This window comes from Lepidothrix coronata, unplaced genomic scaffold (assembly GCF_001604755.1).
Source record: "Lepidothrix coronata isolate B3197 unplaced genomic scaffold, Lepidothrix_coronata-1.0 Scaffold8, whole genome shotgun sequence".
NCBI classification, from domain to species: Eukaryota; Metazoa; Chordata; class Aves; order Passeriformes; family Pipridae; genus Lepidothrix; species Lepidothrix coronata.
The window spans coordinates 9,962,589-9,984,684 of NW_016690188.1; the positions used below are offsets into that span (position 1 = coordinate 9,962,589).

Here is a 22,096-nt window from a genome sequence, read left to right on the forward strand (position 1 = left end):
TGGCAGGTGGGAGCAAGCCCAGGCAGGTGTCCTCCTGCTTTGGCTTAGTCTTGATACTGGCTGGAGATTTTCTCCAGGCAACTGATGGCAGAGCCAAAGAAAGTCATCTTTCCTCCTGTGTGACCTGGAAAAAATCAAACCTTTCCAGCAAGGTCTCCTCTTCCATTGAAAGATTTTGGGAGACTTTGCACAAATAGGTGTGTGAGAGGGAAAGGCCTCAGGGCAAAGCTGCCAGCACTATACTGGTTCTTTGAATTTAGAAGCCAAGTCCTCTGCACTTTGGGATGGAAGAAAGTTGAGGTGGATTTCTTACGAGAGTGATCTCCTTTTTTGTGATTCACTAACCTCAGTAAAAGAAAACCTAAATGTGACATCTCTATGTTGCACAATAAGAAAGACAGAAGTCATGCATTATGCAGATTTTTTTTTTTATGACAAAGATGTTTTCATTGTACCAGTTTCTGCATTAGAAAAGCTTCATACCTTCTGCAGGTTGCCTTCCAAAAGTCATAGTTCTGTTGTGCTGCTTCAGCTCCTATTTCTTTGAAGGGTTTTAACATTAGAAGAGGCTTACAAACATTGCAGAGAACAACATAAATAATAATTTTTACTTAGAATTGGGAGCTTTTGAATAGAAAACTTGCACATATGTACATACACATATACCACACACAAACAGAGGTGCTTTTATACAAGGTAGACATCCCATTTGCAACAGCATAGAATCTATACAGCAACACCTATTCCAAATTAATTGGGGTATAATAGGTAATTTTTTTTTTTTCAAGTATTCTTCCTGATACACTTTGTAGACTCATAACACCCAAGTTTTCACTTTGAGAAATACAACATCCCACAGTTTTAATGTAAGCAAAGCATTACACTGATTAAGTAATGCAGAACCATACATGTAAACAACACTCGTTCTTCAAATCATGACTACTTTTATCTTCTTGTAGAGAATCCTATAGCTGCAGTCTTATATTGTACCTTTTAGTGAAAGAGTCATAAAACTTTTTCCAGTTCTTACTAACCAAAAAAAGCTAAAACTTTTTTTAAAGGAAAGATATTGTTACAAAAATCGTAATTCTTCCTTGTTCCTACAGTAACTTCGTTGAGTCAATTAGAACAGCCAATGAAAATGCTGTTTTAAAGCTTTGTTACTTATATTATTAGAAAAATACTAATTTAATTAGAAATAATACTCTGTGCTGTCTCTTCCAAACTACCAGCATATGTTTTACATTGCTCAGCACTATCATTGTAAGAATTTCTACCTTCCTGAGTGCAGGTTTTGCTTTGCTCAGTGTCACCATTATAAGACTGTCTCCCTTCCTGACAGCTGGAAACAGCTGCCTTCAGTTTTTCCTCAATTTTATCAGCTGCAGCACACATTTTTAAGTGTCTCAGACTGCTTACTAGGGTTCCATAGGCTCCTTTTATCCCATGACGTTGATACCAGGTTCGAAACAGCTTAATCTTCTGTTCAGATGTATCACCAGGACAATCCCGAATAACTTGATCTATGGCAGGTTCTGGTACACGGTGATGACGAATAAATGTCAGGACTTGTGGGAATGTCATCTCCTCCACAATACCAGCAATATGGCTGCTCAGGTCAGCATCTAGGAGCATAAAACAAAATTAATGCACTTGCCACTTGTATCTTACTGGGTTTTATCACCTGCACTCAGAGTTGATACTTCTCCTATCCAAACCAGATTAAGTTTCAGGTATTCATGATTCAGTATGTTTTATATGTAATTTTTTACAATACATAGCAGGTCTGCCTTTCCATGTTCCTACCAAATGCTACGTATTGCGGAGAGTTAGGGTTGCATCCACGTTGCTTTATACCACTTAGAATATCAGTTCCCTTTGTAACTTATTCTGTCTTTATCACTGAAGTCTGGTCACCCCTCATGTACTTGTTTTTCTCCAAACACTGTTGGGAGAGGTCCTGGAACAGGACAGGTCTCTCGCTGTGATACAGTTTTGGAGCTTATGTTCTTTTCCTATTGTGTATTACTACTGTGGATAATGTAGGTTTGTGATTCTGCAATCCCACTGTTGTGTGTGGGACTACTCCCTTACCATAATTATCCATGATTCTAGAAATGCAGCTTGCTTTCTCCTACTGTTTCTGTCCATGTCCCCATGCAGAACTGAAATTCACCTGTTGACAATGAGTAATTGCTTCCTATACAACAGACATTCCTCCTGAGGCAAAACTTTTACGATACCACTAAATGCCTTAATGAGCACAATATGAGCTGGTATTTCTCTAGTAAGTGTTCACTGTTGTGCTAAAATGACAGGTTTGGACAGCAGCAGTCTACACAAAAATACTCTTTTTTTTAGCATAGGATTTACATATCTGTATCTCTTTTTTTCCTGCTGAATTTTGAGAAATTACTCGTCTCTTACCTGTGTCTATGAGAGGTACGTTCTCCTAAAAAGAGAAGGAAGAGAGAAATGAGTAGAAACACATTTTGTAAAACACCAACCTTGTATAAGAGGATAAATACAATTCATGACACTTCTTTAATTTTGTGTTTTCTCCATGATTCCTCCATTTTATTTGTGAGGGAATCAGATCAGACAGACAGACAGACCTCTTTTGACTTGAGTAAGCCTGGGGAATCACCTCACAATTGCTATTGCCTAAAATTATGCATGAGGACAGATACCCTGGGTCAGTGGAGGCCTGATGATTTATCAAGTTTTGATCTTGGTCATGTAACTTAGGAAGCATGCCAACAAATCCTGAAGGAATTATAGAGGGTTTCTCTTACTTCTCCCAAAAGAGTCCTCGTGGTGAAATTTACTTCATTAATGTCATAGAAGGGAGGCACCCACACACATGGGGAGTCTCAATGTAATTGAAATGGAACAGAGTTCCTTGCATAAAGCTGAGTTTTTTGTGATCTACACAACAATACTTACATAAGAAGGCTCTGCTTTGAACACTACTTCATTTAGGTTCTCTTTAGTTGTAAGACTCTTCTGTTTTTTCTTCCCTGAAACAAAAAAAAGGGCATTTTTAAAATCAAGGACAATATATCTACCCATTAGACTCCAAGAATATGAAATTACATCTGAGTAAGCAGATTAATATCTTATTGAGAGTATGATAGGAATAAGGAATAGGGAATCACTTACACCAGAATATTGCTCCAGCTATTGTTAGTAGTCCTAGCACAGCTAGCAAAGCAATGGGCCACAATGGCATTCCTCTTTCTGTTGGAACATGGGAAAATTTACATGAAAGTTAATTCAAGAAATGCAATACAGCAACACACTCTAAGTTTTAAACAAGATTGTGTCAGATTTGAGAAGCCTTCCTGTTGTTTCCTACTGGCAAAAGCTACCTCTTAGTTAAAGACTAAGTTAATCATGAGTTGCCCCTGAAAAGGATTAATAACTCCTACATCTGCACCATGAGCAAGGGAAAATCATACTCCAGAGGTCAGTACAGGGCCCAGGAGGTATCATGCCCTTAGCTGTCACGATTCACTACAGACCAGTTTGTAGAAAGTACAATTGCAATAGCCTCTCAAAATACAGCAGATGCTAGACCTTGCTTGGTTTTAAAATGGTACCTTTTATTCCACACACAGTGTTTGAAGTTGAAGTACATTGTTTTTCAATCACGCCACCTTCACATCTGCAGAAAACATGAACAAAAATTATTATGTTTTTTTTTTTCTCTTTATAAACTGTCAAAAGAACAAATCACTATCTTCTAACACTTTATCAGCTAAATATTTCATATATCAAGGTGTTGGAGTTTAGAAATTAAAATGAAAGGTATGAAAATAGCATGGAAAAGTGGGGGAGTGGGAAAAGGTGTGCAATTATTTTCTGAATGTAACAGTAGGGCACACAAGGACAACAGGAAAGGTCAGATATTTTATTACATGTTTTGAAAAGTATATACAGTCTTGGTGGACATATAAGTTTTTCTGCATGCCTTTGGAAAACCTCCATGGATGCAAATTGAGCTGACTGAACTACATCATCTCACATGCAAAGGAAAACTAGTATGCTTTCCCTTTGGTTATAGATTATCTTAGCCTCTGTCTTGAAACTAGCTTCAACTGTCTTGAAAAAACTGTGATAACATAAGATATTAACAATTTCATATGTAGTGATGAAGGCATAAACTTACACGGAACATGCAGTGCACTCCGTACATGGTACAGAATTGCAAAACCAGTTCTTTACACAGGCACATTTCGTGTTCTCTTCTGGGGTACAGTTCTTTACAACCTCCAAACCTAAAATAAATTTCTCAAAGTGTATTAATTTGAAAAAGCAGGCTTGTGCTCACAAGATCTTGTCCTCAGACTTACGTGCTGTTAGCTCTACCACTGCTGGCACTGGCGAGGCTTAACTTTAAAACACACATACACAGCTTTTATGAGGAGCCGAGCTGCCGGAGCCTTGGGAATTCGGAGCTGTCAAGAGAGACCTCTGCTGGCCGAGAGCTCAGAAAACTGATCACACGATAAAGTTCCTGCCAGAAGAGAACTCATTCGGCACTGCTAAATCCCAATTTCTTTTTCCCATTCAGAAGGAATGAGAAGGAAGACAGAAGGAAACTCAGAAAAAAAACACATAGCCCATCTCCTCACTTAATGTTGAAGATGGGTTCTTTACTCTCCCTTACAAACAACAAATTTTATCTTTTCTTGAGGACCTCCAGTGATGAGGAATTCCACTCTCTCTTTTTAGCTAACATATTCTTGAGAAATATTCTGCATAAGTATCAAAACAAATGAATTAATTTTCTCCTATCCTCAGTGTATATGATAATGCCATCTCCATCTATGAAAAAATATTTCTGCATTAAAAATTAATGGAAGTATCTACCTACTATGAAAGCTATTTTCTTAGGCATATAAAAACATAAAAAAATTAATTACTACAATCAGTGCCGGGCTATAATGGGAAACCACGTTATATTTCAAAATTTGATGAAGCTCTATTGTGAAACAAGCGCTGAAGCAACTCATGAAAATAGCAAACATGAATGATCCCATATCCTTCATCTGGTAATTTTCATCTTGCCTAAGGTAGTCTACTGACTACTGACTTTTCTTCAACTACATTATTGTCCATGGAATAATTTGACTAGCTATCCCATTACCCTTTTCCTCCCTTCAGTTTAAATCCCTTCAGTCCTTTGTGGCACTGTACAAAATACTGAATTGTTTAGCTCTAGTGAGCTTCATCACCCATGCAAAAATGCTTATTTATAGTAGGAAATGAGAGGAAAATTTTCTGTCCATATTGGGGTCTTACAAGAAGAGGACAGGACTGGAGGTTGGTATTCCAGCAGGTGATCTGAGTACAACCATACTGGAGTTAAGAGCTTTCTCTCCACTCGCTAAAACTTGATTTGGGGTATGAGGAATGAAGAATTATCATTTCCTAAATCTCAATATACTAGATCTACAGGACACCTGTTAGAATTGGTAGGAGATAAGTTTAATGGATTTGAAAAAAAAAATAATCGGTGATGAGTATTTATGCAACAGGAAGTGAATTTCTGGAACCTGGGGTCGCCCAGCAGTTTCATGCACAAAGGGCTCATAAATAGACACTAAAATGACTAGGTAGGAATAGATCTTCTAATGTCCTTTCCTGCAATTGTGGATGCTGATAGACTTTGCAGGGAACAGACTACAGAAAGTGGAAAATGTTTGTGTTATTTCTAAATAGCACCTCTTGCCTCCACTGCTGAATGCAGAATACTGGGGTAGGTGGGCCACTGGTCTGACCCAGCAGGGCATGACTGTTAGTCTCATAGTTTGACTCTATGTCCCACACAGCATCTTGAATGTATAAATGAAAACAATCTATCAGCTCTAGCAATTTTAAATAATATAAGTAATTACATGGAAGACTACAAAACAAACCATTGGGAATTCTCCCATCATTGCTTCTTACACCCCTTTTTTAAATAGAGAGTGAAGAAGAGGAAGAGCTTCTCTTCCTGGCCTCTAACCAGTTTGTATAGCTTCTGCTTTGCAAGAACTTTGGCTTTGGCTAAGCAAAGGCAGATATAAGGGTAAATAATGGACCAACTATTTTTCTTCCTACTTTGTGCTTGATGAATGGGAACCGGAGGATAAACGTTACTTTCTTATTAAATCATTTATGTTCTACCACTAAGAGTTTTGAATCTGCATGCTACCCACTATTCAGGGATTGTGGAGACTTTTCAGTGAAATCCTGTATCAGAGTCATTACGAGTTGCCATTTCTACAGACATACCAAATACGCTGTCGCACGAAGAGCATCTCATACACTCATTCAAATCATTGGGGTGCTCTGTGTACTCCTTTCCACTTTCACACTGAGCACAGTGTTTGCTAATATCTGTTGGGCAGGTGATATTTTTAACAAAACCTGTAGAGAAAGAAAAACAAGAATATGGACAGAAGCCACCAGCTATAAGACTTTCATCAGAATTTTATTTTTATTCCCTAATACTTTTTGATTCCAAATATGGAGTCTATATTCTTTATGCATATGTATATGCACTTCAGGAATGCAGAATATGTAAGATCTGATTACCCCCCTTTTTCTTCAATTTAAGACTGAAGGCGAAGACACCAAACAAAATTGGAACAACCATGAATATATAGAATCTTGTAGGCAAAAACATGTGTTTTCACTTTTTTAACCTCTTTCAAGTATGCGTAATTCTTTGCTCTTTCGTAACAAGCATGGTATGTGACAACTACTATCTCTAGTGAGAAGTTATTGGTGGACTGAGCTCAAGAAATACTTTTGAAGTGGCTGATGTCCTGTAACAAAGAAAGATACAGCTAGAACGAAGCACTGCATCTAGGAAACCACCTCATGCCACTTATCCCAGCACAAAGCAATTGTCCATGCTATGGTTTCTGCTGTTAATGACTTCTCAAGTACAATCTTACAATGATACTCACCACTTTTACATTTCTTACAACACTGACCATCTAAATTGTATTCATCCTGGTTACAATTAATTTCCCTCCTGGCAATGATCCTCCTGTTGTAGTCTATGTGTGTTACAGCTTCAGTATCATTTTTGCACTGTGCTTCAATAATTAAGACAGCCACCTAGAAGAGAAGAACAGCAAATTAGACAAAAAGCTATCAAGGACTGTAGGTGTGTTTTAATACTAGCGGTCACATCAGAAGTGTTACTCTATAGCTAAACATATTGACATGCACCTACTTATTAGAACTGTTCGTTACTTTAGAAGATTTAATGGCCAATGAGAACACATACTAGACTGAAAGCCATGAACCCTACCTCTACAGGCACTCTCCTGTCAAATTAATTTACAACTGATCAATTTCTCTGACTTTCTTTGAATGTAATGTCAAGTTCAATTGCACAGTGCTTGGGCTTTTTTGTTTGTTTGCGTTTTTTTTCTGTTACTAGTCAGTAGGAGCTTTATTAGTAGTCCATTCATAGCTTTACTAATAGTCCATATCATTTTCCATGATAATAATAAAGCACTGTCAAACCATTCCTTTTTTTTCTTTTCTTTTTTTTTTTGTCTATTTCAGAGCAAGATGGGAAAATGAAAAGGATAAATCTTCTATAGTTTGCCTTTGTCTCAGCAATAGTTTCTGGGGAATTCTGTATATACTCTTCAGGCACTAAATATGAAATATCTATATAATGGAGCTATGTACTGCTTGCATGCTGAACATTACTTTAGTTAGATGCAGAAAACTCTTTATGTTAACTTGCTGAAAAATGGATTTGGATATAAAACTAGGCTCTCAAGTGAAGGAAGTGTTATCTGTTGCATAACTGATGTAATCAATATGATCATTGTCTTCTGACTTCTAAAAATATCCATTTCTTTTGATCCTCTAGTCTATTCAGAGATGGGAAGGTGGAAAGCATTTTATTTCCTTGGCAGCCATCTGTTTAAAAATGTATATAATATTAGTTACTAGGCTAAAATTAAGAAGACCTTTCTTTGCACCTGGAGGAGAAGCTTGGGTATCTGTGGGTATAGATGCTCAGCCCATCACTTCCTCTGATCAATGCACTCTCTTCCTTTGCTGTCAAAGCTTTCACAGAGCTCTTTTCTGAATCCCAGTGTAATGCTTTTAAAAGTTTGAAGTCAATGTAAGGCCTTAACAGAAGCTTTCAAATGGATGTGTCAAATTAGTGTGATTTGTTTTCCTTTTGCCTGGGAGAGCTGTCTTACTAAATACTGGGTAAGAAAGTCCAATTAAAAAATAATTACTCAAATGTAGTCAGGGATGTTCAACCTTTCCCTAAAGCAGTATGAAGAAAATGTCCAGAGAGTCATGCAGAAAATGGGATATAATGAAAGGAAGAAACATCTTTCTAAATTACTAACATCAGCAAAACTTAGCGATTTTTTTGGTGTGTTTACCAAATGCCTGCAAATACGGTGTGTGCAGAGACACATCTTCCCTCACATGAACAAACCTCTCTGCCTCTTGTTTATGCTCTTATACAAGTGAGCTATGTTGGTACAGTGAAGGGCTACAGTGTCATAAATTTTTAGATAGAAGCCCTCCGCTCTTGCTCACGGAGATGAACTTCCTGGTACACTTACAAGAAGCGGGGGTCACTTCTCAGAATCTGACACTTAAGCAGCACCAAACACCTACATTGGTTCTGCTCGCAGAGACATCTTACAACGCCGTTCTGTAGAAGGAATAATAATAAAACTGTGGAGATATTTTTCAAAGCAACACCCTAATTTTTTTCAAACATTTTTTCTCCTTTTCTCACCAACTTAATGGCAATCCACTTTCTATATAAAAATTTTAGTGTTTCTTATAGATAAAAAAAAGAGTCAATAGTCATTTCACTTCCTGTACACACCTTAGTTGCTTTTTTTGTTGTCACTGAGCAGTAACACTAATATCAGAAAGGAAGCACTTAGGGGCTTTTATACAGGCAGGGATGATAGGTGCTTTTTTGTGATCTGTACACTCAAGCAGCAGCTGTATGTTCTCAGCCTAAAATGACTCACAGAGGCTCTCTTTTAACTTTCTCATCTTAACCTAAAAAAAAAGAAAAGTAGTTTTCATATCTAAACTGAAGACTTAGATTGAACTAAGCAGTCAATGGGAAGAAGATCAATCAGTCAGGGACACCTAACCTTAACAGAATCCATAAAAATTATCACATGAGCCCAAATTTTCTGGTTTCTTTCCATTTGCATTGCCCAGGCAATGAAGAGAGTTTTCTACCCGCTCCCTCTCCTTCATTCCAACTGAGTCCTCCAAAATGCTTTTACCAACAGCTATTTGCTAAGGAGACTTATAAAACCTGTTTTCATCTGCATTCTGAGGGCAGAGTGACAAGAACTTTAGTTTCTTTGAATATTCATGTCATTTGGGGATTTTCATGCCTCCAATTCTTCCTTTATCAAAGTATTCTTCATAACATGTCAACCTACTTCAACTAAAAAGCTTCTGCAGACATAGTTTATAGGCATGTAATCCCATCTTTCAAAGTGTGTGAATGTGTAATTTGCATACAGGACTTTTTAAAATTTTGCAATGTTAACCCTGAGAAAATAATTGTCTCTGCTTTCTCCTGTTACCTTTACAATACATTTTATTTTTAGCAAACCACTTCTCTCATTTCTAATCCATACATGCCAGTGAATGAGAAGGATGATGCCTTCAGAACTTGGTGGCCTTTTTTTTTCCACTACACATTTGTTACATGGAGTAAGATGCATGAGCTCATCAGGGGCTTTCTAAGTGTTAAAAAAGGGGGAGGGATTTTTCTTGCCTTTTTTTTTTTGCCTAGTGGAAGTTGGGTTGCTAGAGTTAGCTCCATCTTAATACACTTTTGTCTGTAATTAATCTCCAGTGTATTAACTCTTTCAGGATAGCTTTTTCAAAGAATAATTTCACTCAAAGAGTAATGTTAAGAGGATTCTCTACTCCAATTCTTTCACTATGACATGTAATTTCTGCCTCCAAAATCTCCAGTATCACTTTCCCTCCAACTCTTTTTTTTTCTGCCACCAAGGCTGCAGTTCATAGTTAGCACCAAAATAACCTCTAAAAATAGTACCGCACATTCTAAAATCTTTTATGGGAAGGACAAAAAGAAACCAGTTCCATTTTCTGGAGCCCAGCAATAGGAGTTGGTATTTTTCCACCACTAGAAGCATCCTGAGCTTCTTAAATTTTGAAAAGGCACGTGTTCAGTGCCTGTGAAAGCAAGAAGCCTCAGCTATTGTCCAGATTCTTAAAATAGTCACTGTCCAAATTAAATTAATTATTATTTCACATCTCAGCTGACTCATGTGCAAATTACAGCAATACACTGGGGCTGGGAGTTGTATGGTTTGTTATTTTGTTGGTTTTTGGTTTTTAATTTTGTTTTTCAGGAGTACTGTACTAATGAACACCTAGTAAATACAATTTGGAAGAGTTGGAATAATATTAACAGCTCTCATCTCACTTTGATGTTGTGGTTAAGGATGAATAAGAGCTGGACAGCATAGAACTTTAGCAACTCTTTCCTTTTTTGCTTTTGTAAACAATAAGGTTTTCTTATTGTGACTTTGTTCAGTGAGTTACCGCAAAGATAAAGGCAGTTAGCTGTGGGAACATGCCCAGACATGTTTCCAGAACTGGGGCCCTTATACTTTTCACTTGAATCTTGGGTCATCCCAACCCATTTTATGGCTGTTTATGCGTGTACATGTAAATGTGTGTATTAGTTTCCTGTGAAATGAGAAAAGAAGGATCAGCACTGTAATGTAAGAGTCCTGTTTTCAAGGGTATGTCTTCTGAATTTCCAGAAAACTGCCTGCTCTGTAGTCATATCAGATAAAAAATATTCTAGATAAAATATTTAGATAACACTTTACTCTCTTCAGAGTTCTTTTAGTTCTGTTCCTTTAGAGTGTCTCCGAGTAGTATGTAGTTTTGTGGCTCTTTTTACAAGGAGAACTTAGATGTTTTCTAACTACATAGACCGTTGCTATTTTTGCGTGACTATCCCTGTGACTTCAGTGCAGCACAGAGCTCCTTGCAAAACTGAGGTCTCATTCAACAAACCACTTTCATGTTCTGGTTTAACCAATACAACACGCCAAACCTTGACCAGGTTGACTGATTTATAAGTAGTGGAACAAGATGCTCATTAAAAAAAAAAAAATTAAAATAGAAAGTATTTAGGAGTGTTATGGTCTTTCTAAGGGGTACTGAAATATGGAAACAATTCGAAAATAAGAATATAAATTATATATTCTCTGGGAGCAGTGAGATAAGATAGAAAGTACTTTTAACCTTAATACATATTCTGAATAGTTCCAACACAGCAAGCCAGACTGATATTTCTGCCAGTGGTTTGCTGCTCCTGTAGAGGAACAGATTCTGTTCCCTTCTGTCAGCAGATGAAAATCCTTTGTATTTAACTGTGCTCTGGTGATTTGTGCAGGGGCATGGATAGAACTCTCTGAAATGCTTTAGATAGTTTATTACCTGTTATATAGTAAATCAGATCAGAATTTGAGTGGTTTATATGTTTAACCTAACAAACCACAAACAAACTGTGTTTGCTAGCAATGTAACCACACTGTGAAGACTTTAAATGTCAGCTGCAGTGAATTGTCTCTGAAACAGGTGAAAATTGGGGTTGGGGAAGCAATGTGTACTGCATCCACACTTCCAGGCAGTGGGAGGCTCTGCTATGCAGCAGGGCTCACTGTCACCTGCCTCATCCCCACTATCCCATGTCTGGGCTCCGGGAGCAGGACTGCCTGGGGGCGGCTCTAGCAGAGCCCAGGCTGAGTCAGGGCATCCATGTGTCCCTAGGTCTCCTGCCCTGGAACTTGCTGCCACTACAGCTCTTTGGCCTAAGGCACCTGTACTAGTGCAGATCCCTGGGCTGGGCACCGACACACCACCTAACCTTTCCTGTTGGCAGCAGCCCTTCAAAATGGGTGTTTGTGAAGGTAACTTTACCAATGAGAGTGAGACACGAGACCAAAGCTCTGAAGCTGCTGGGACACATGCTGTGCGCACAGGGATGATTCAGGCAAGACGGGAAAAGGCCCTGCCCCACTGCTTCCAGTAAATGCTGCACACCATGCCGTCAGGCTTGGACTATTCCTCTAGCTTTTCCTGGGTCACTGTCATAGTGGTTCAGACTCCTCCCGCACGGGTATTTGCTTTTATGTTGCTTTACCGAATCGCTGTGTTGTGGATGCCCTGAGGCGCAGTGCAAGACAGCTCCCCCACTAACGTGGTTTCAGCGCGGGCAGGTGCCGGGTCTCACCGTGCTGGAGGTGCGAGATGCTCAACCTGCCGTCCAGCGTCTCCGGACAGCACCGGTAGCTGCAGAGCGAGGCCAGCCACAGTTGTCCCTGCGTCCCCCCACCTCCAGCACACGACCCCGTGTCCCTGACAGCGCCCCGCATCCATACTCCTTTTCTTCCGTCCGCTTTTCCACAACACTCACTTCCCTTCGCCCTGCACCCTCAGAAGTGGCTGTAACATCATAAAGTGCCTAAACTTGAAAGTGGGGGTTTTCTTTTTCCCTTTTAAAACACCGCCTAAACGAGTTAGCTGGAATTTCGGGAAGAAGCCTGTCGCTGCCGGCGGCGATCGGCACCCGGGCAGCGCTGGTCTCCCGGCTGTGCCGAGTCCCCGCCCGGCCCCGCAGCCCCCGCCCGGGCTGGTCCCGCCGCCCGCGGCCGAGCAGCCCGGCCTGACACCGCCCCGCCCCCGGCCCGCTGCCCCGCCCGGGCGGACACTTACGAGGAGCAGGGGAAGGAGCCCCCGGGCCATCCCGCCGCTGCCCAGCGCTGCCCAGCGCTGCCCCGCACCTTCCGGCAGAGCACACTCCGCACCTCCCGGCAAGGCAGGCGGCCCTGCCCACCGGGCTCCTCCCATGTGCTGGCAAACAGCGCCCGGCCCATCCCTGGCGCGGGGCTGGGCGGCGCGGAGGGGCGGGCAGCAGTGTTGGGGAGCGCTGCCGCTCCCCCGCAGGTGCCCGGCGCGGTGAACCGGCCCCGGGCAGGGTCCCCTCCGCCGGGTGAGCCCGCGGGCACGGCCCGGCACAGCCCCGCGGTCACACAGAGCGAGGGCACGGCGGCTGTCCGGAGCTCCGCGGGGATCGCGGCTCTTCGTCAGACACACCCACTCGGCAGCCTGTGAATGCCAAGCACAGCCCCGAGGTCACGAAGCCAACGGACTTTGGGCTGGGAATGAGGAATTTACTTCGTGTCCTAGCTGCTGGGCGAAGCAATGTCCTCCCCACCGAGGGCAGAAACTCCGCTTTTGTAGTATTGACAAGGACAGGCTTGGGGTAGGGAGTCCCGAATCAGTAGGAGTGGAGCAGTCTCAGAACAGGTTAAACCCACTGCAGCAGAAGATACTGCCCTTTGCTGTCGTGTTGAAAGGATTGCTCAAGCCTGTGACGTTTTGCAGCTTTTTAGTCACTTTTGTTTTTCGTGCAAGCTTTCAGTGTTTTGAAATGCTGGTAGTCTGGCCTCCTTTGTAGAGTTAGAAATAACGTGAGGGTGTGAGTTATCGATATGTGTTTTGATCTTTCAGGTTTTGACATGATGCTGTTGCCTTGGGAAAACATGGTTGCAATCGAGCTGGCGTTTTCATTTTAAACACCATTTTTCAGTGGTTTATGACTCAGATTTTCAGAAACTCTTCAGCTTTTCTGCTAGTATGGGTCTTAGCTGCCATACAGATAAGCTGGGTTCATAACATCACCAAAAAATAGCTGCTGTTTTAAATATTTCGGGCTTTTTAACCACTTCCGGATAAACTGAAATGTACTGCTGACACATTTTTAGAGATGCTGCCTTTGGAGTATCCTTGAACAATCAACTTTTTGCGTTCCCAATGGCAGTATGGAATATAAGGAATGAGAGGCACCTCTCTTGGGTGTAGCACCTGGGTTACATGTGTGTAGTTCTTACTGGGCAAACCCAAATCGGTGTGTACTTGAGGCTGCTACTTTTAGCGGAAGTTTATGTGCGAGTAGGGGTGGAGTAGGGACTGCAAGCAACTTTGTCCGGATCTGGATGGTTGCTGCAGCAGAAAGCTTGGTAAAATTATTTCCAAATTCATCACTCAGGGGATTGTGTTTTGTCCTAAAAGCAAAACTGTATGTGCCTGGGCCCTCAGCAGGCATTGCTTAGCGTTGGGTAACACCTCGATATGTCCCTTGCCCCAGTTATCCAAAATCTTCTGCTAATGTAGTTAATGTTTCTTAGGTGCGTGTGGTTTGCACTCCTCCCTGCCCCCCCGGGGGTGTGATGACTGTGTGCATGTAGCTGTTTTGCAGTGGAGTGTTTTTGTCTTGATAGGGAGCTTTGAGAGACATTTTAGAAGCCACCACATTCATGTCAAAACAGCAGTGCCTGAATGTTGCTTGCAGTCATACCTTACGTTATTGTTTGGGAGTTTTATATATATAATGAACAAAGAGAAATGTGTTTGCAGGATTTTTTGTTTGTTGTTTGACTATCCTGAGCTGGTATCAGTGAGCACTAGAAGGTCAATGTTTTGCTCTTTTCTGTGTTGCAGCAGCTTTTTTTTTGGCTGGTAAAAGTTGTAGCGTTGACTCTTGTCTTTACTCAACCTTCATCTAAAGCTTAATTCGGGTGTCAGCAGAGGCATGTTAAGCAGTGCAGGCGCTGCGGTATTTCTCTTGCCAGCAGATGGCCTTGCGCCTCTCCTAAATCGCGAAGAGGATCTGACTGGGGCAGACGCAACCCGAGGAACAGTTAACACACACTTTTTAGCTCTTTTGCAATTCCGCCTTTAGATATGCAAGGTCCTGGAATTAAAGTGAAATTTTTTATTTTTATTTTATTTTATTTTACTGTGATGGTTGGATTTGTTGTTGTTGTTGTTTTGTTTTTTCCTTGTTATTGTCGTCCTGTATCCACATATGTACACTGGTCAAAGGAAATTCTATTCCAGGTAGCTGCAAAACCACCAAAGGAATAATTCTGAATATACATGATCATGTTATTATAACTGTTAGAATTGCTGAGTTGGGATCTGTATTCATGCCTTAACTGGCATCAAACCTTTTCTTCCTTCTCCAGAAACTTACTTGCACCTAGAGAAATTAACTCTGTTGGGATATTATGACATTATGAATTGCTAAGTTTTTGAGAGGGTTAACTTAACTAATCTCTCCAGGTGATCAAAAAATTGTCAAGGTGCAATAAAATGTAATTGAGGGCCCGGAGCCCTTTGCATTGTATTGGTCTCATCTCAGAATGTTGAATCCATATTTATATTCGAGAAGGAAAATAACAGGGGAGCAAGCATAAGATCTGGCTTGCTTTCAACTACTTGCTTCTCTGTTAAATTGTTACAGATTTTTAAATTATTTTTTTTTAATATTTTGTTTAGATTTGTTTTGGCATATTGGTAATTTTTAGCACTTCTTTTGTATTAAGATTGGACAATTAGATTAATATAGTATAACTTAACCAAAGTAGTTATGCCAAACTTAAATTCTCCTTTGACCTAAAATACACATTAGAAGATTATTATTGAACAGAAGACTTACTCTGAGATACCTTAACATAATAAATGTGGGAGCTATTAAGAACTCCCTACATTTGTCTTCCTGTTAACTTTGTATTTTCTTTTCTTGTATATATTGACTTATTCTGCTGTCTTTTAGTAGATAATAAGTTTGCCTTAAAATGTGGATTAGGGCACATAACGTTTGTATTTGGACAACTTGATTTGGCTGGAAAGGGAGGAAAATAGAAGAGAATGCAGAATGTACATTTTAGAGATACTTAAAATTATACATTTTGTTATGTGATTCATGTTTTTGAAATACCCTGAAGTTTAAAGGGAAGGAAGATCAAGCTCAAACACTTAATAATTGGACCCAAGGTTTCTGTTTTGTTTTGCTTATTTGTTTGTTGCACTTTCTGTCGGCCTTTTGATTTAGTTTGCTTTTCTGTTTTGCCTCTCCCCTCTCTTTGGTTCAGAACAACCAACCTAATTTTGACTTTTTGTTTAAGTGCTAGAGTAAGCAATCCATTACTTGTGCAGCTCTATTGCATCTCCTTCATCCTTGATTCAAACCTCTTCTGTTATGTGACTCTCATCACAAGCATCAGCCTACACTATTGGGAAATTATTGGAGTGGCATCAGTCCTTAAATCATCAGTTCTTGCTCAGTACAGTTTTATGATGGTTTTATTGTTTTCCAAATCTTCTGTGAAACATTAAAACAGTGACCTTGCTCCAGCCACCAGGTGCACCCTTTGTTCTGAGGTCTTGTAGGCCAGAAAAGATTTGTCACCACTGTAACTGTTGGCTTCTGTGTTGCAGTGTGGTGTGGCCAGATTCTGACAATTGGGGGTTACCCTTCTCCCTTTTTCGTAACACTTAGAATCATCTGGATTTGTGGTATAGCGAAAGGTTCTTGGTCAGATGATGTGGTAGACCAAACACCCTGTTCTGTGTGTGGAGAAGCTGATATGACTTCATTGAAGTGGGAAAGCGGGGTGTGAGCAGAGAGGTTTATGAAGACCCTGTGGACTTTTTCATAAGGGTGCCGTGTGGTGTTATATCAAATCAGGAAGTTCTGACATGAAGCATGTTTATTTTAAAAATAATGGAAGTCTGATGTAACTGCCTGTGGAGCCATAGCTGCTAGTGTTTATCTAAAAAAAAAAAAACACACAAGCAAGAAAACAGAGTGGAAACAAAAAAACCTGAACTAGAACAAAACAGTGGAAACTGAAACTTGTAACAAGCACCTTTTCCCCTTTAGCAGTTCTTCTCTGGAGACGGTGATAAAGGAGAACTGGGCACAGGCCCTGGCCCTCCAAAGGAAAGCTGTAACAGACGGATGTCCTTTGTCTCATAATTCAACTTCCTGACACAACCCTGGATCCATGCTTTCGTTCAACAGACCCAGTTCAGATGACGTCAATGCATTCTTCACAGCAGGGGAAAAAAAATCATTTTTCAAACAAACCGAGCATTTCCTTAGACTGGAAAAGCAAATTGGCTGGATGCCTGGTGGCTCCTACAGCCAATCACTATAACCTTACCATAAATGTAGATGTGTTTCTATCTTAGAGTTGATTATTGACTTTAGTTTAGCCATGGGACCATCCTGTCCCAGTCCTCTGTGTGTGCACTGTACCAGGGAGTGCTGAGATACTGGATGCTGCATTATTTAGCAAATATTTTGCACATCACATGGGCTGACTTAAGTGAGCTCACTCAAATTTGACTATGTGACTTGATAGACTGTAAATGCATCTCTTTTAATTGTTTTGCAGAGCTCTGTCTCCATCCAGATCTTGCAGCAGGCAACTTAGCTTCACAGGCTGGCTGGTGCTCTTTTCTCTTTTTTCAAGCTAATTGGTCTTAGTTGTTTTTTGAAGATGCTATTACTAAGATTATGCTTTACACATTTGAAGCTTGATGTACAGCTAATGCTAACTGTCAAACGTGTAACAGATGAGCTGTAAAAGCTTTTGAGATAATCTGCTAGGGATGCTAGATGTTCTCCAGGGGTGAGGAAGTGTTCAAACCTTCTCCCTTCAGGCACTGCCTGGACAGACCACTGCTGATTTAATTTGTGAGTTAAATCCAAGACTGAATCCTTGTACCAAGGATGAGAGAGGGAAGATCTGTAAAGAAATGTCCGGAGTTAAAAGGTAAATGTGAGTAAAAGGAGATCTTTAGTTTTGCTTTTAACCTCTAATCTGAAGATGACAGTAACAGGTGTACCAGATGACTTTATTTCTGATGTTGAGTAAGTGACACCCAAACAGCTACCCTTCAAGGAAAACTGTTTTCCTTATAATTTGAAAGTAAACTAAGAAAAATTTTATTAAAGATAGTGAGCAGAAGAAGCTAAAGGAAACATTTTAAAGGATCTTAGCATAGTGTAGTTTCTGAGATTGTAAGAAATATTATGTCTTTGGGATTCAGTTCCATTGTTTTGCTTTGCACTGTCATGCTTCTCTTTCTGGGATATCATCTGATAAGTGAAACTAGATAAAGCAATGCCTTGTGGCTGAGACTCCAAACAGTCTTGTTTTGGTTTCTTTTGATATCTCTTAACCTTTGAAATTCTTTGGGGGTGGTGGAGACATGACACTGATGTGAAAAGTTTTATCCCTCCCACTGATACCTTAGATGTAGTTCAGCATCCTCTGTGACATCAAACGTTCTTCAGAGTGAGAACAGGATGCCGTGATCTTGCTCTGAATGTTTGCCTCCTGGGCACTGCTGTGTGGTTTTAACCAGGACTTATGCTTCAGGTAGATGTTTAACAGCTCCTGATAGAGAGAAGCTGTTGTGATAGGAACAAAGTCTGGAGATGAGGGGACTATGGCTGTTCCCTACCTTCACCTACTAACCCATTTCTATCACACATACGCACAAAAAGCAGAGAGGCCTGGGTAGCTTATGCAGCTACAGGAGTGAGTCATAGCTCCTCTGTTCAGCTGCACAGCCCACTGCATAGTAAGTTTTTATGAGCTGTAGCAAATGAATTGAGTATATAGTACAAACTGATTCATGTTTCTTTCAAGATGCAGTTGGTTGTTTTCTGTCAGTGGTTCTCATCAGCAATTAAGTGATGGGCTTAGAAAGCTGTGTGTCTCTAAGGGTGGTCATAACAAGAAGGGATACATTCATGTTTGCTGTCTGAAGCAGTCTGCTAAATTCCCCGATAAGACGTTAGTGATATTTTTCAGCTGAATCATTTATCAAATATTTCTTGGAAGCCAAGTATTTTGAAAGAGGTAGACTTTCCACACTGCACAGTAGCTGCCTCTCCTGCTATCAGCCAGCTCAGACGCAGGAATAGGAAACTGGATGAGGGACTGAAGAAGGATGGACAGCAGAATGTGCGTTTCTTGTTCCCTGGGATAGACAAGAGAATCTGGTGCCAGTGCAGGCCACAGTTTTAACAGCCACAGGTTTCCCATGTGTTTCTCCCATCTTGGGGATACTCAGAAACTTCCCTGCCTGGAGTAGCCAGCTGAGAGGAGAGTAGTCCCTCAGTTTCAGGTGGGAAATGAAGAGGGACTCACAACCACTTGCTGTAATAGTATAGGGAAATTGTCTTATCTTCTTGAAGTAGAGGTTTTGGACTGAATTCTCAGCTTTCATTTCATCACTTCAGTGAGCCATGGTTTTACTTGAGACCAATGGTAATTTTGATGTTGTCTTGTTTGAAGATAAGATTTCACTACACACACACAAAGCACATGTAAAGATACGTTATATCGATATCTGGGGACTTCCCTCTTTTTGGGAGGCAGGGCTGGCCACCAACCCCTTCTCCATCAGCTCGCTGAAGGGGCAGCCCAGTCTGCCCTGCACTAACCACATGGCAGAGCCTGGGGCGTCTCATCTTGCTGCAGTGAAAGGCTGTTGATTCGTGGAACTTGTTCCTTGCCCTCCCAGCTGCTGTTTCACTATTCCTGAGTGACCTGGTACAAACCCCACATGTTTTCTTTTCAGGGGGCCTACCTGAAAAATAGGATCTGACAAAAACAATTTACAGAAGAATAACTATAAGTTATTAAAATATAGGCAATGGGGAAGGTTAAGCCCTCATGCAAACAGTAGCTTGTATCGTGTATGCAGAATAAAAGAACACAGATGTTAGATCTTTTTCCCAAGTGTGGTTGTCTCCTGTTCCTCCCAACCTATTTTTCTGAGGAGGCCTGGCCATTTGCAGTGCAAGTGGCACTGTACCAACACTATTTTATTTAAATGCAATTCAAAAGGGGAACTTAGCGAAAGATCTGCTAATTGCATAATTTTCTCCTTGTATTAAACAATGTGTTCATGCTGTGTATCACAGAGTAATCAGTGTGCAGGGAAATGATTTATATTGTTTTGAAGAGGTCTGAGCATTTGACCTTGTAAATGAATTTCCAGAGAGAGCTAAATACAATGCAGTAAGTAACAGGCTATAATTAAGAAGCTGGAAGAGTTGTGTAGTTCTGGTATCCTGATGTGGAAACTATCCAGGCATTTTCAAGATCCTTGGACTAAAGTGTTTTGCAGCAGTGAAAGGAGTTACTACATCTTTTCAACAAGTTACTAGCAAGGAACTGAAAGAGAAGGAAACTTGGGAAGTACCTACAGGACTGACAACATGGTAGAAATTATAATTCTGAGACCTTCTTTTAGTGCTGTTACTGACTTTCAGGAAGAACAGAATATGAATCAGCAGGCTTTTGCATTTTCTACCCAAAGGTACTTGGAATATTCTTGAAGTCCTTAAAATTGCAGTGAAATCAGGGAAATGTTAGCCTTCTGTCGGTGGCATGAAGAGCTGTACCTGTACCAATCCCTATGGAAACACTATATGGGTGTGTGTAATACAGGACACACACCTGGTTAAGAAATGGATCAAAAAGCAGTTGAGGTTGCAGAAATCTCCCACTGAACTGTAGGCAGATTAGACCTGAGTCCTGACAGTTTTCATCCCCCATGACACCAGTGGTACAACAACTGGTCTTGAAATGGGTTAGAATGAGGAAAAGCTTTGCAGAATTCTGAGTTTTTCTGTATTTCTGAAAGATGGTTATGTTTGTTTCAGAATTGTGTATCTAAGTCTTCCTTACAGTCATAAAAGGGAAAGAATAAATCTTTATTTGGCCTGAGAAGGAAATCTGAGCAAACAGTTAAAGCTGGGCATGTAAAACACATTTAGTGGAAAAGAAAACCCTGAGTTTGACTGGAAAGTACTGGTACACTTTCAGAAAACCAACCAAATTATTAAACAAAAATAGCATGTTATCTGTACTTTTCCATAGTTCTTACGACTGCCTGTAAGAAAGAGGAAGAAGAAACTACCTTATGTAACTAAGATGCATCTGCAAAGCAAGGACCCAAAACCTACCTGCTTCAGTTTTCTTGTGAGGCTTTAGCATTGTTTGGGGAGTGGTTTATGAGCCAAATATGTTAGAGCATGAATAATAGCTGTGTGCTAAGTTCCTCCTGGCTAAGTGACCAACCATTGTCAGCTGTCAGTCTCTTGGGGCACCATGCTAGGTAGCAGGATGGTCTCCCAGGCCCAAGCAGCAGCCAGGATGCGTGCAGGAAGGTGTGACAGAGGCAGGGTGACGCTGCTCATGAGGCAGAGGAGAGCACCAGTGAAGTCCTGTCCTTCCTGCAGGCTGCAGTGTTAGGCACCACTTTGCCAGGTGCGTTTGTCTGTACCTTGTTTTCATTAACCAAAATGACATTCAGCAAAAGTTCCATGGAGGTAAGCAGGGGCAAGGATCCTTTTGTACAGGTCAGAGATGGAAAGAGTCTTCTCAAGGCTTCATATTATAAACAGGATTCTGTTGGGGAGAACTCTGTTTTATCTTAGATCAGTAATGTAGGTTGTAGCAAGTTATAAAAACACATTTTATCTGTGATATTTTTCTGTAACTCATGTTATTTTTAGATCACTGATGAAGGCCAGTGATGGGTAGGGAAGGTCCCACAGAAACACACCCACTCAGCAGTGATTTCCCTGTGCTGTGCTGAAAGGCTTCAGCTTCAGGGGCAGTTTGCTTGCTACTTGGCATATGTCAGACCTGCATTTGCTTTATTTGTAATTATTTCATGTTTTAGAATATAAAAGGCTTTAGAGGGCTTTTACAAATGTGTTTATAATATTCCTCTAAAAAAGCTTTACAAGAAGTAATTTTTATAAAGCCTTACTCATCAATGTTTATCATATTATTTTATTTTTTTATTATTTGAGTTCTGTATTGGCAGCTGTGATAGGTTAACTTAGAGTGGTGTGTTCATCTGGCAAGTTTGTAGTTAGCTGCTACTTTTCATTACATGCTTGAGATTTTTGTTGAACTGCCTTTCTTCCTGGGGAAAACCCCTTAAGCATTTTTAAGGGCTAATGGAAATAAGTGTTAATTGTTCTGGAGGCACTTTGGCCTGTTCTTTGGAACACCTGTGTGGATGCAGGCTGTTCATATCTGCTGCAATGTGCATGCCCAATTTTACTGCTCTTTTAGCACCCTCTTGCAGTGGAGTTGAAATAAAAAAAAAAAAAGCTAAAAAGCCACAAACAATTTTG

The 22,096-nt window shown here is 40.5% G+C and overlaps 1 protein-coding gene across 1 annotated transcript; it reads right to left on the bottom strand.

Moving 5' to 3' along the window:
- Positions 1-582: 582 nt before the first annotated feature.
- Positions 583-12,897, bottom strand: FAS (Fas cell surface death receptor). Its single transcript, XM_017803865.1, has 9 exons — positions 12,787-12,897; positions 6,963-7,116; positions 6,283-6,417; positions 4,172-4,280; positions 3,603-3,667; positions 3,163-3,240; positions 2,947-3,020; positions 2,428-2,452; positions 583-1,625 (listed from the first exon to the last, which is right to left on the bottom strand). The coding sequence occupies exons 1-9, from the start codon at positions 12,814-12,816 to the stop codon at positions 1,189-1,191; spliced, it is 1,107 nt and encodes a 368-aa protein (XP_017659354.1). The 5' UTR covers positions 12,817-12,897; the 3' UTR covers positions 583-1,188.
- Between the last annotated feature and the right edge of the window lie 9,199 nt (positions 12,898-22,096).

Coding starts and splice junctions, on each gene's coding strand:
- FAS (XM_017803865.1), bottom strand. CDS start 12,816: ATGGCCCGGGGGCTCCTTCCCCTGCTCCTC. Junction 6,418..6,962: donor TTGTAAGAAATGTAAAAGTG/GTGAGTATCATT, acceptor CTTTCTCTACAG/GTTTTGTTAAAAATATCACC. Junction 3,668..4,171: donor GAGTGCACTGCATGTTCCGT/GTAAGTTTATGC, acceptor TGTTTTCTGCAG/ATGTGAAGGTGGCGTGATTG.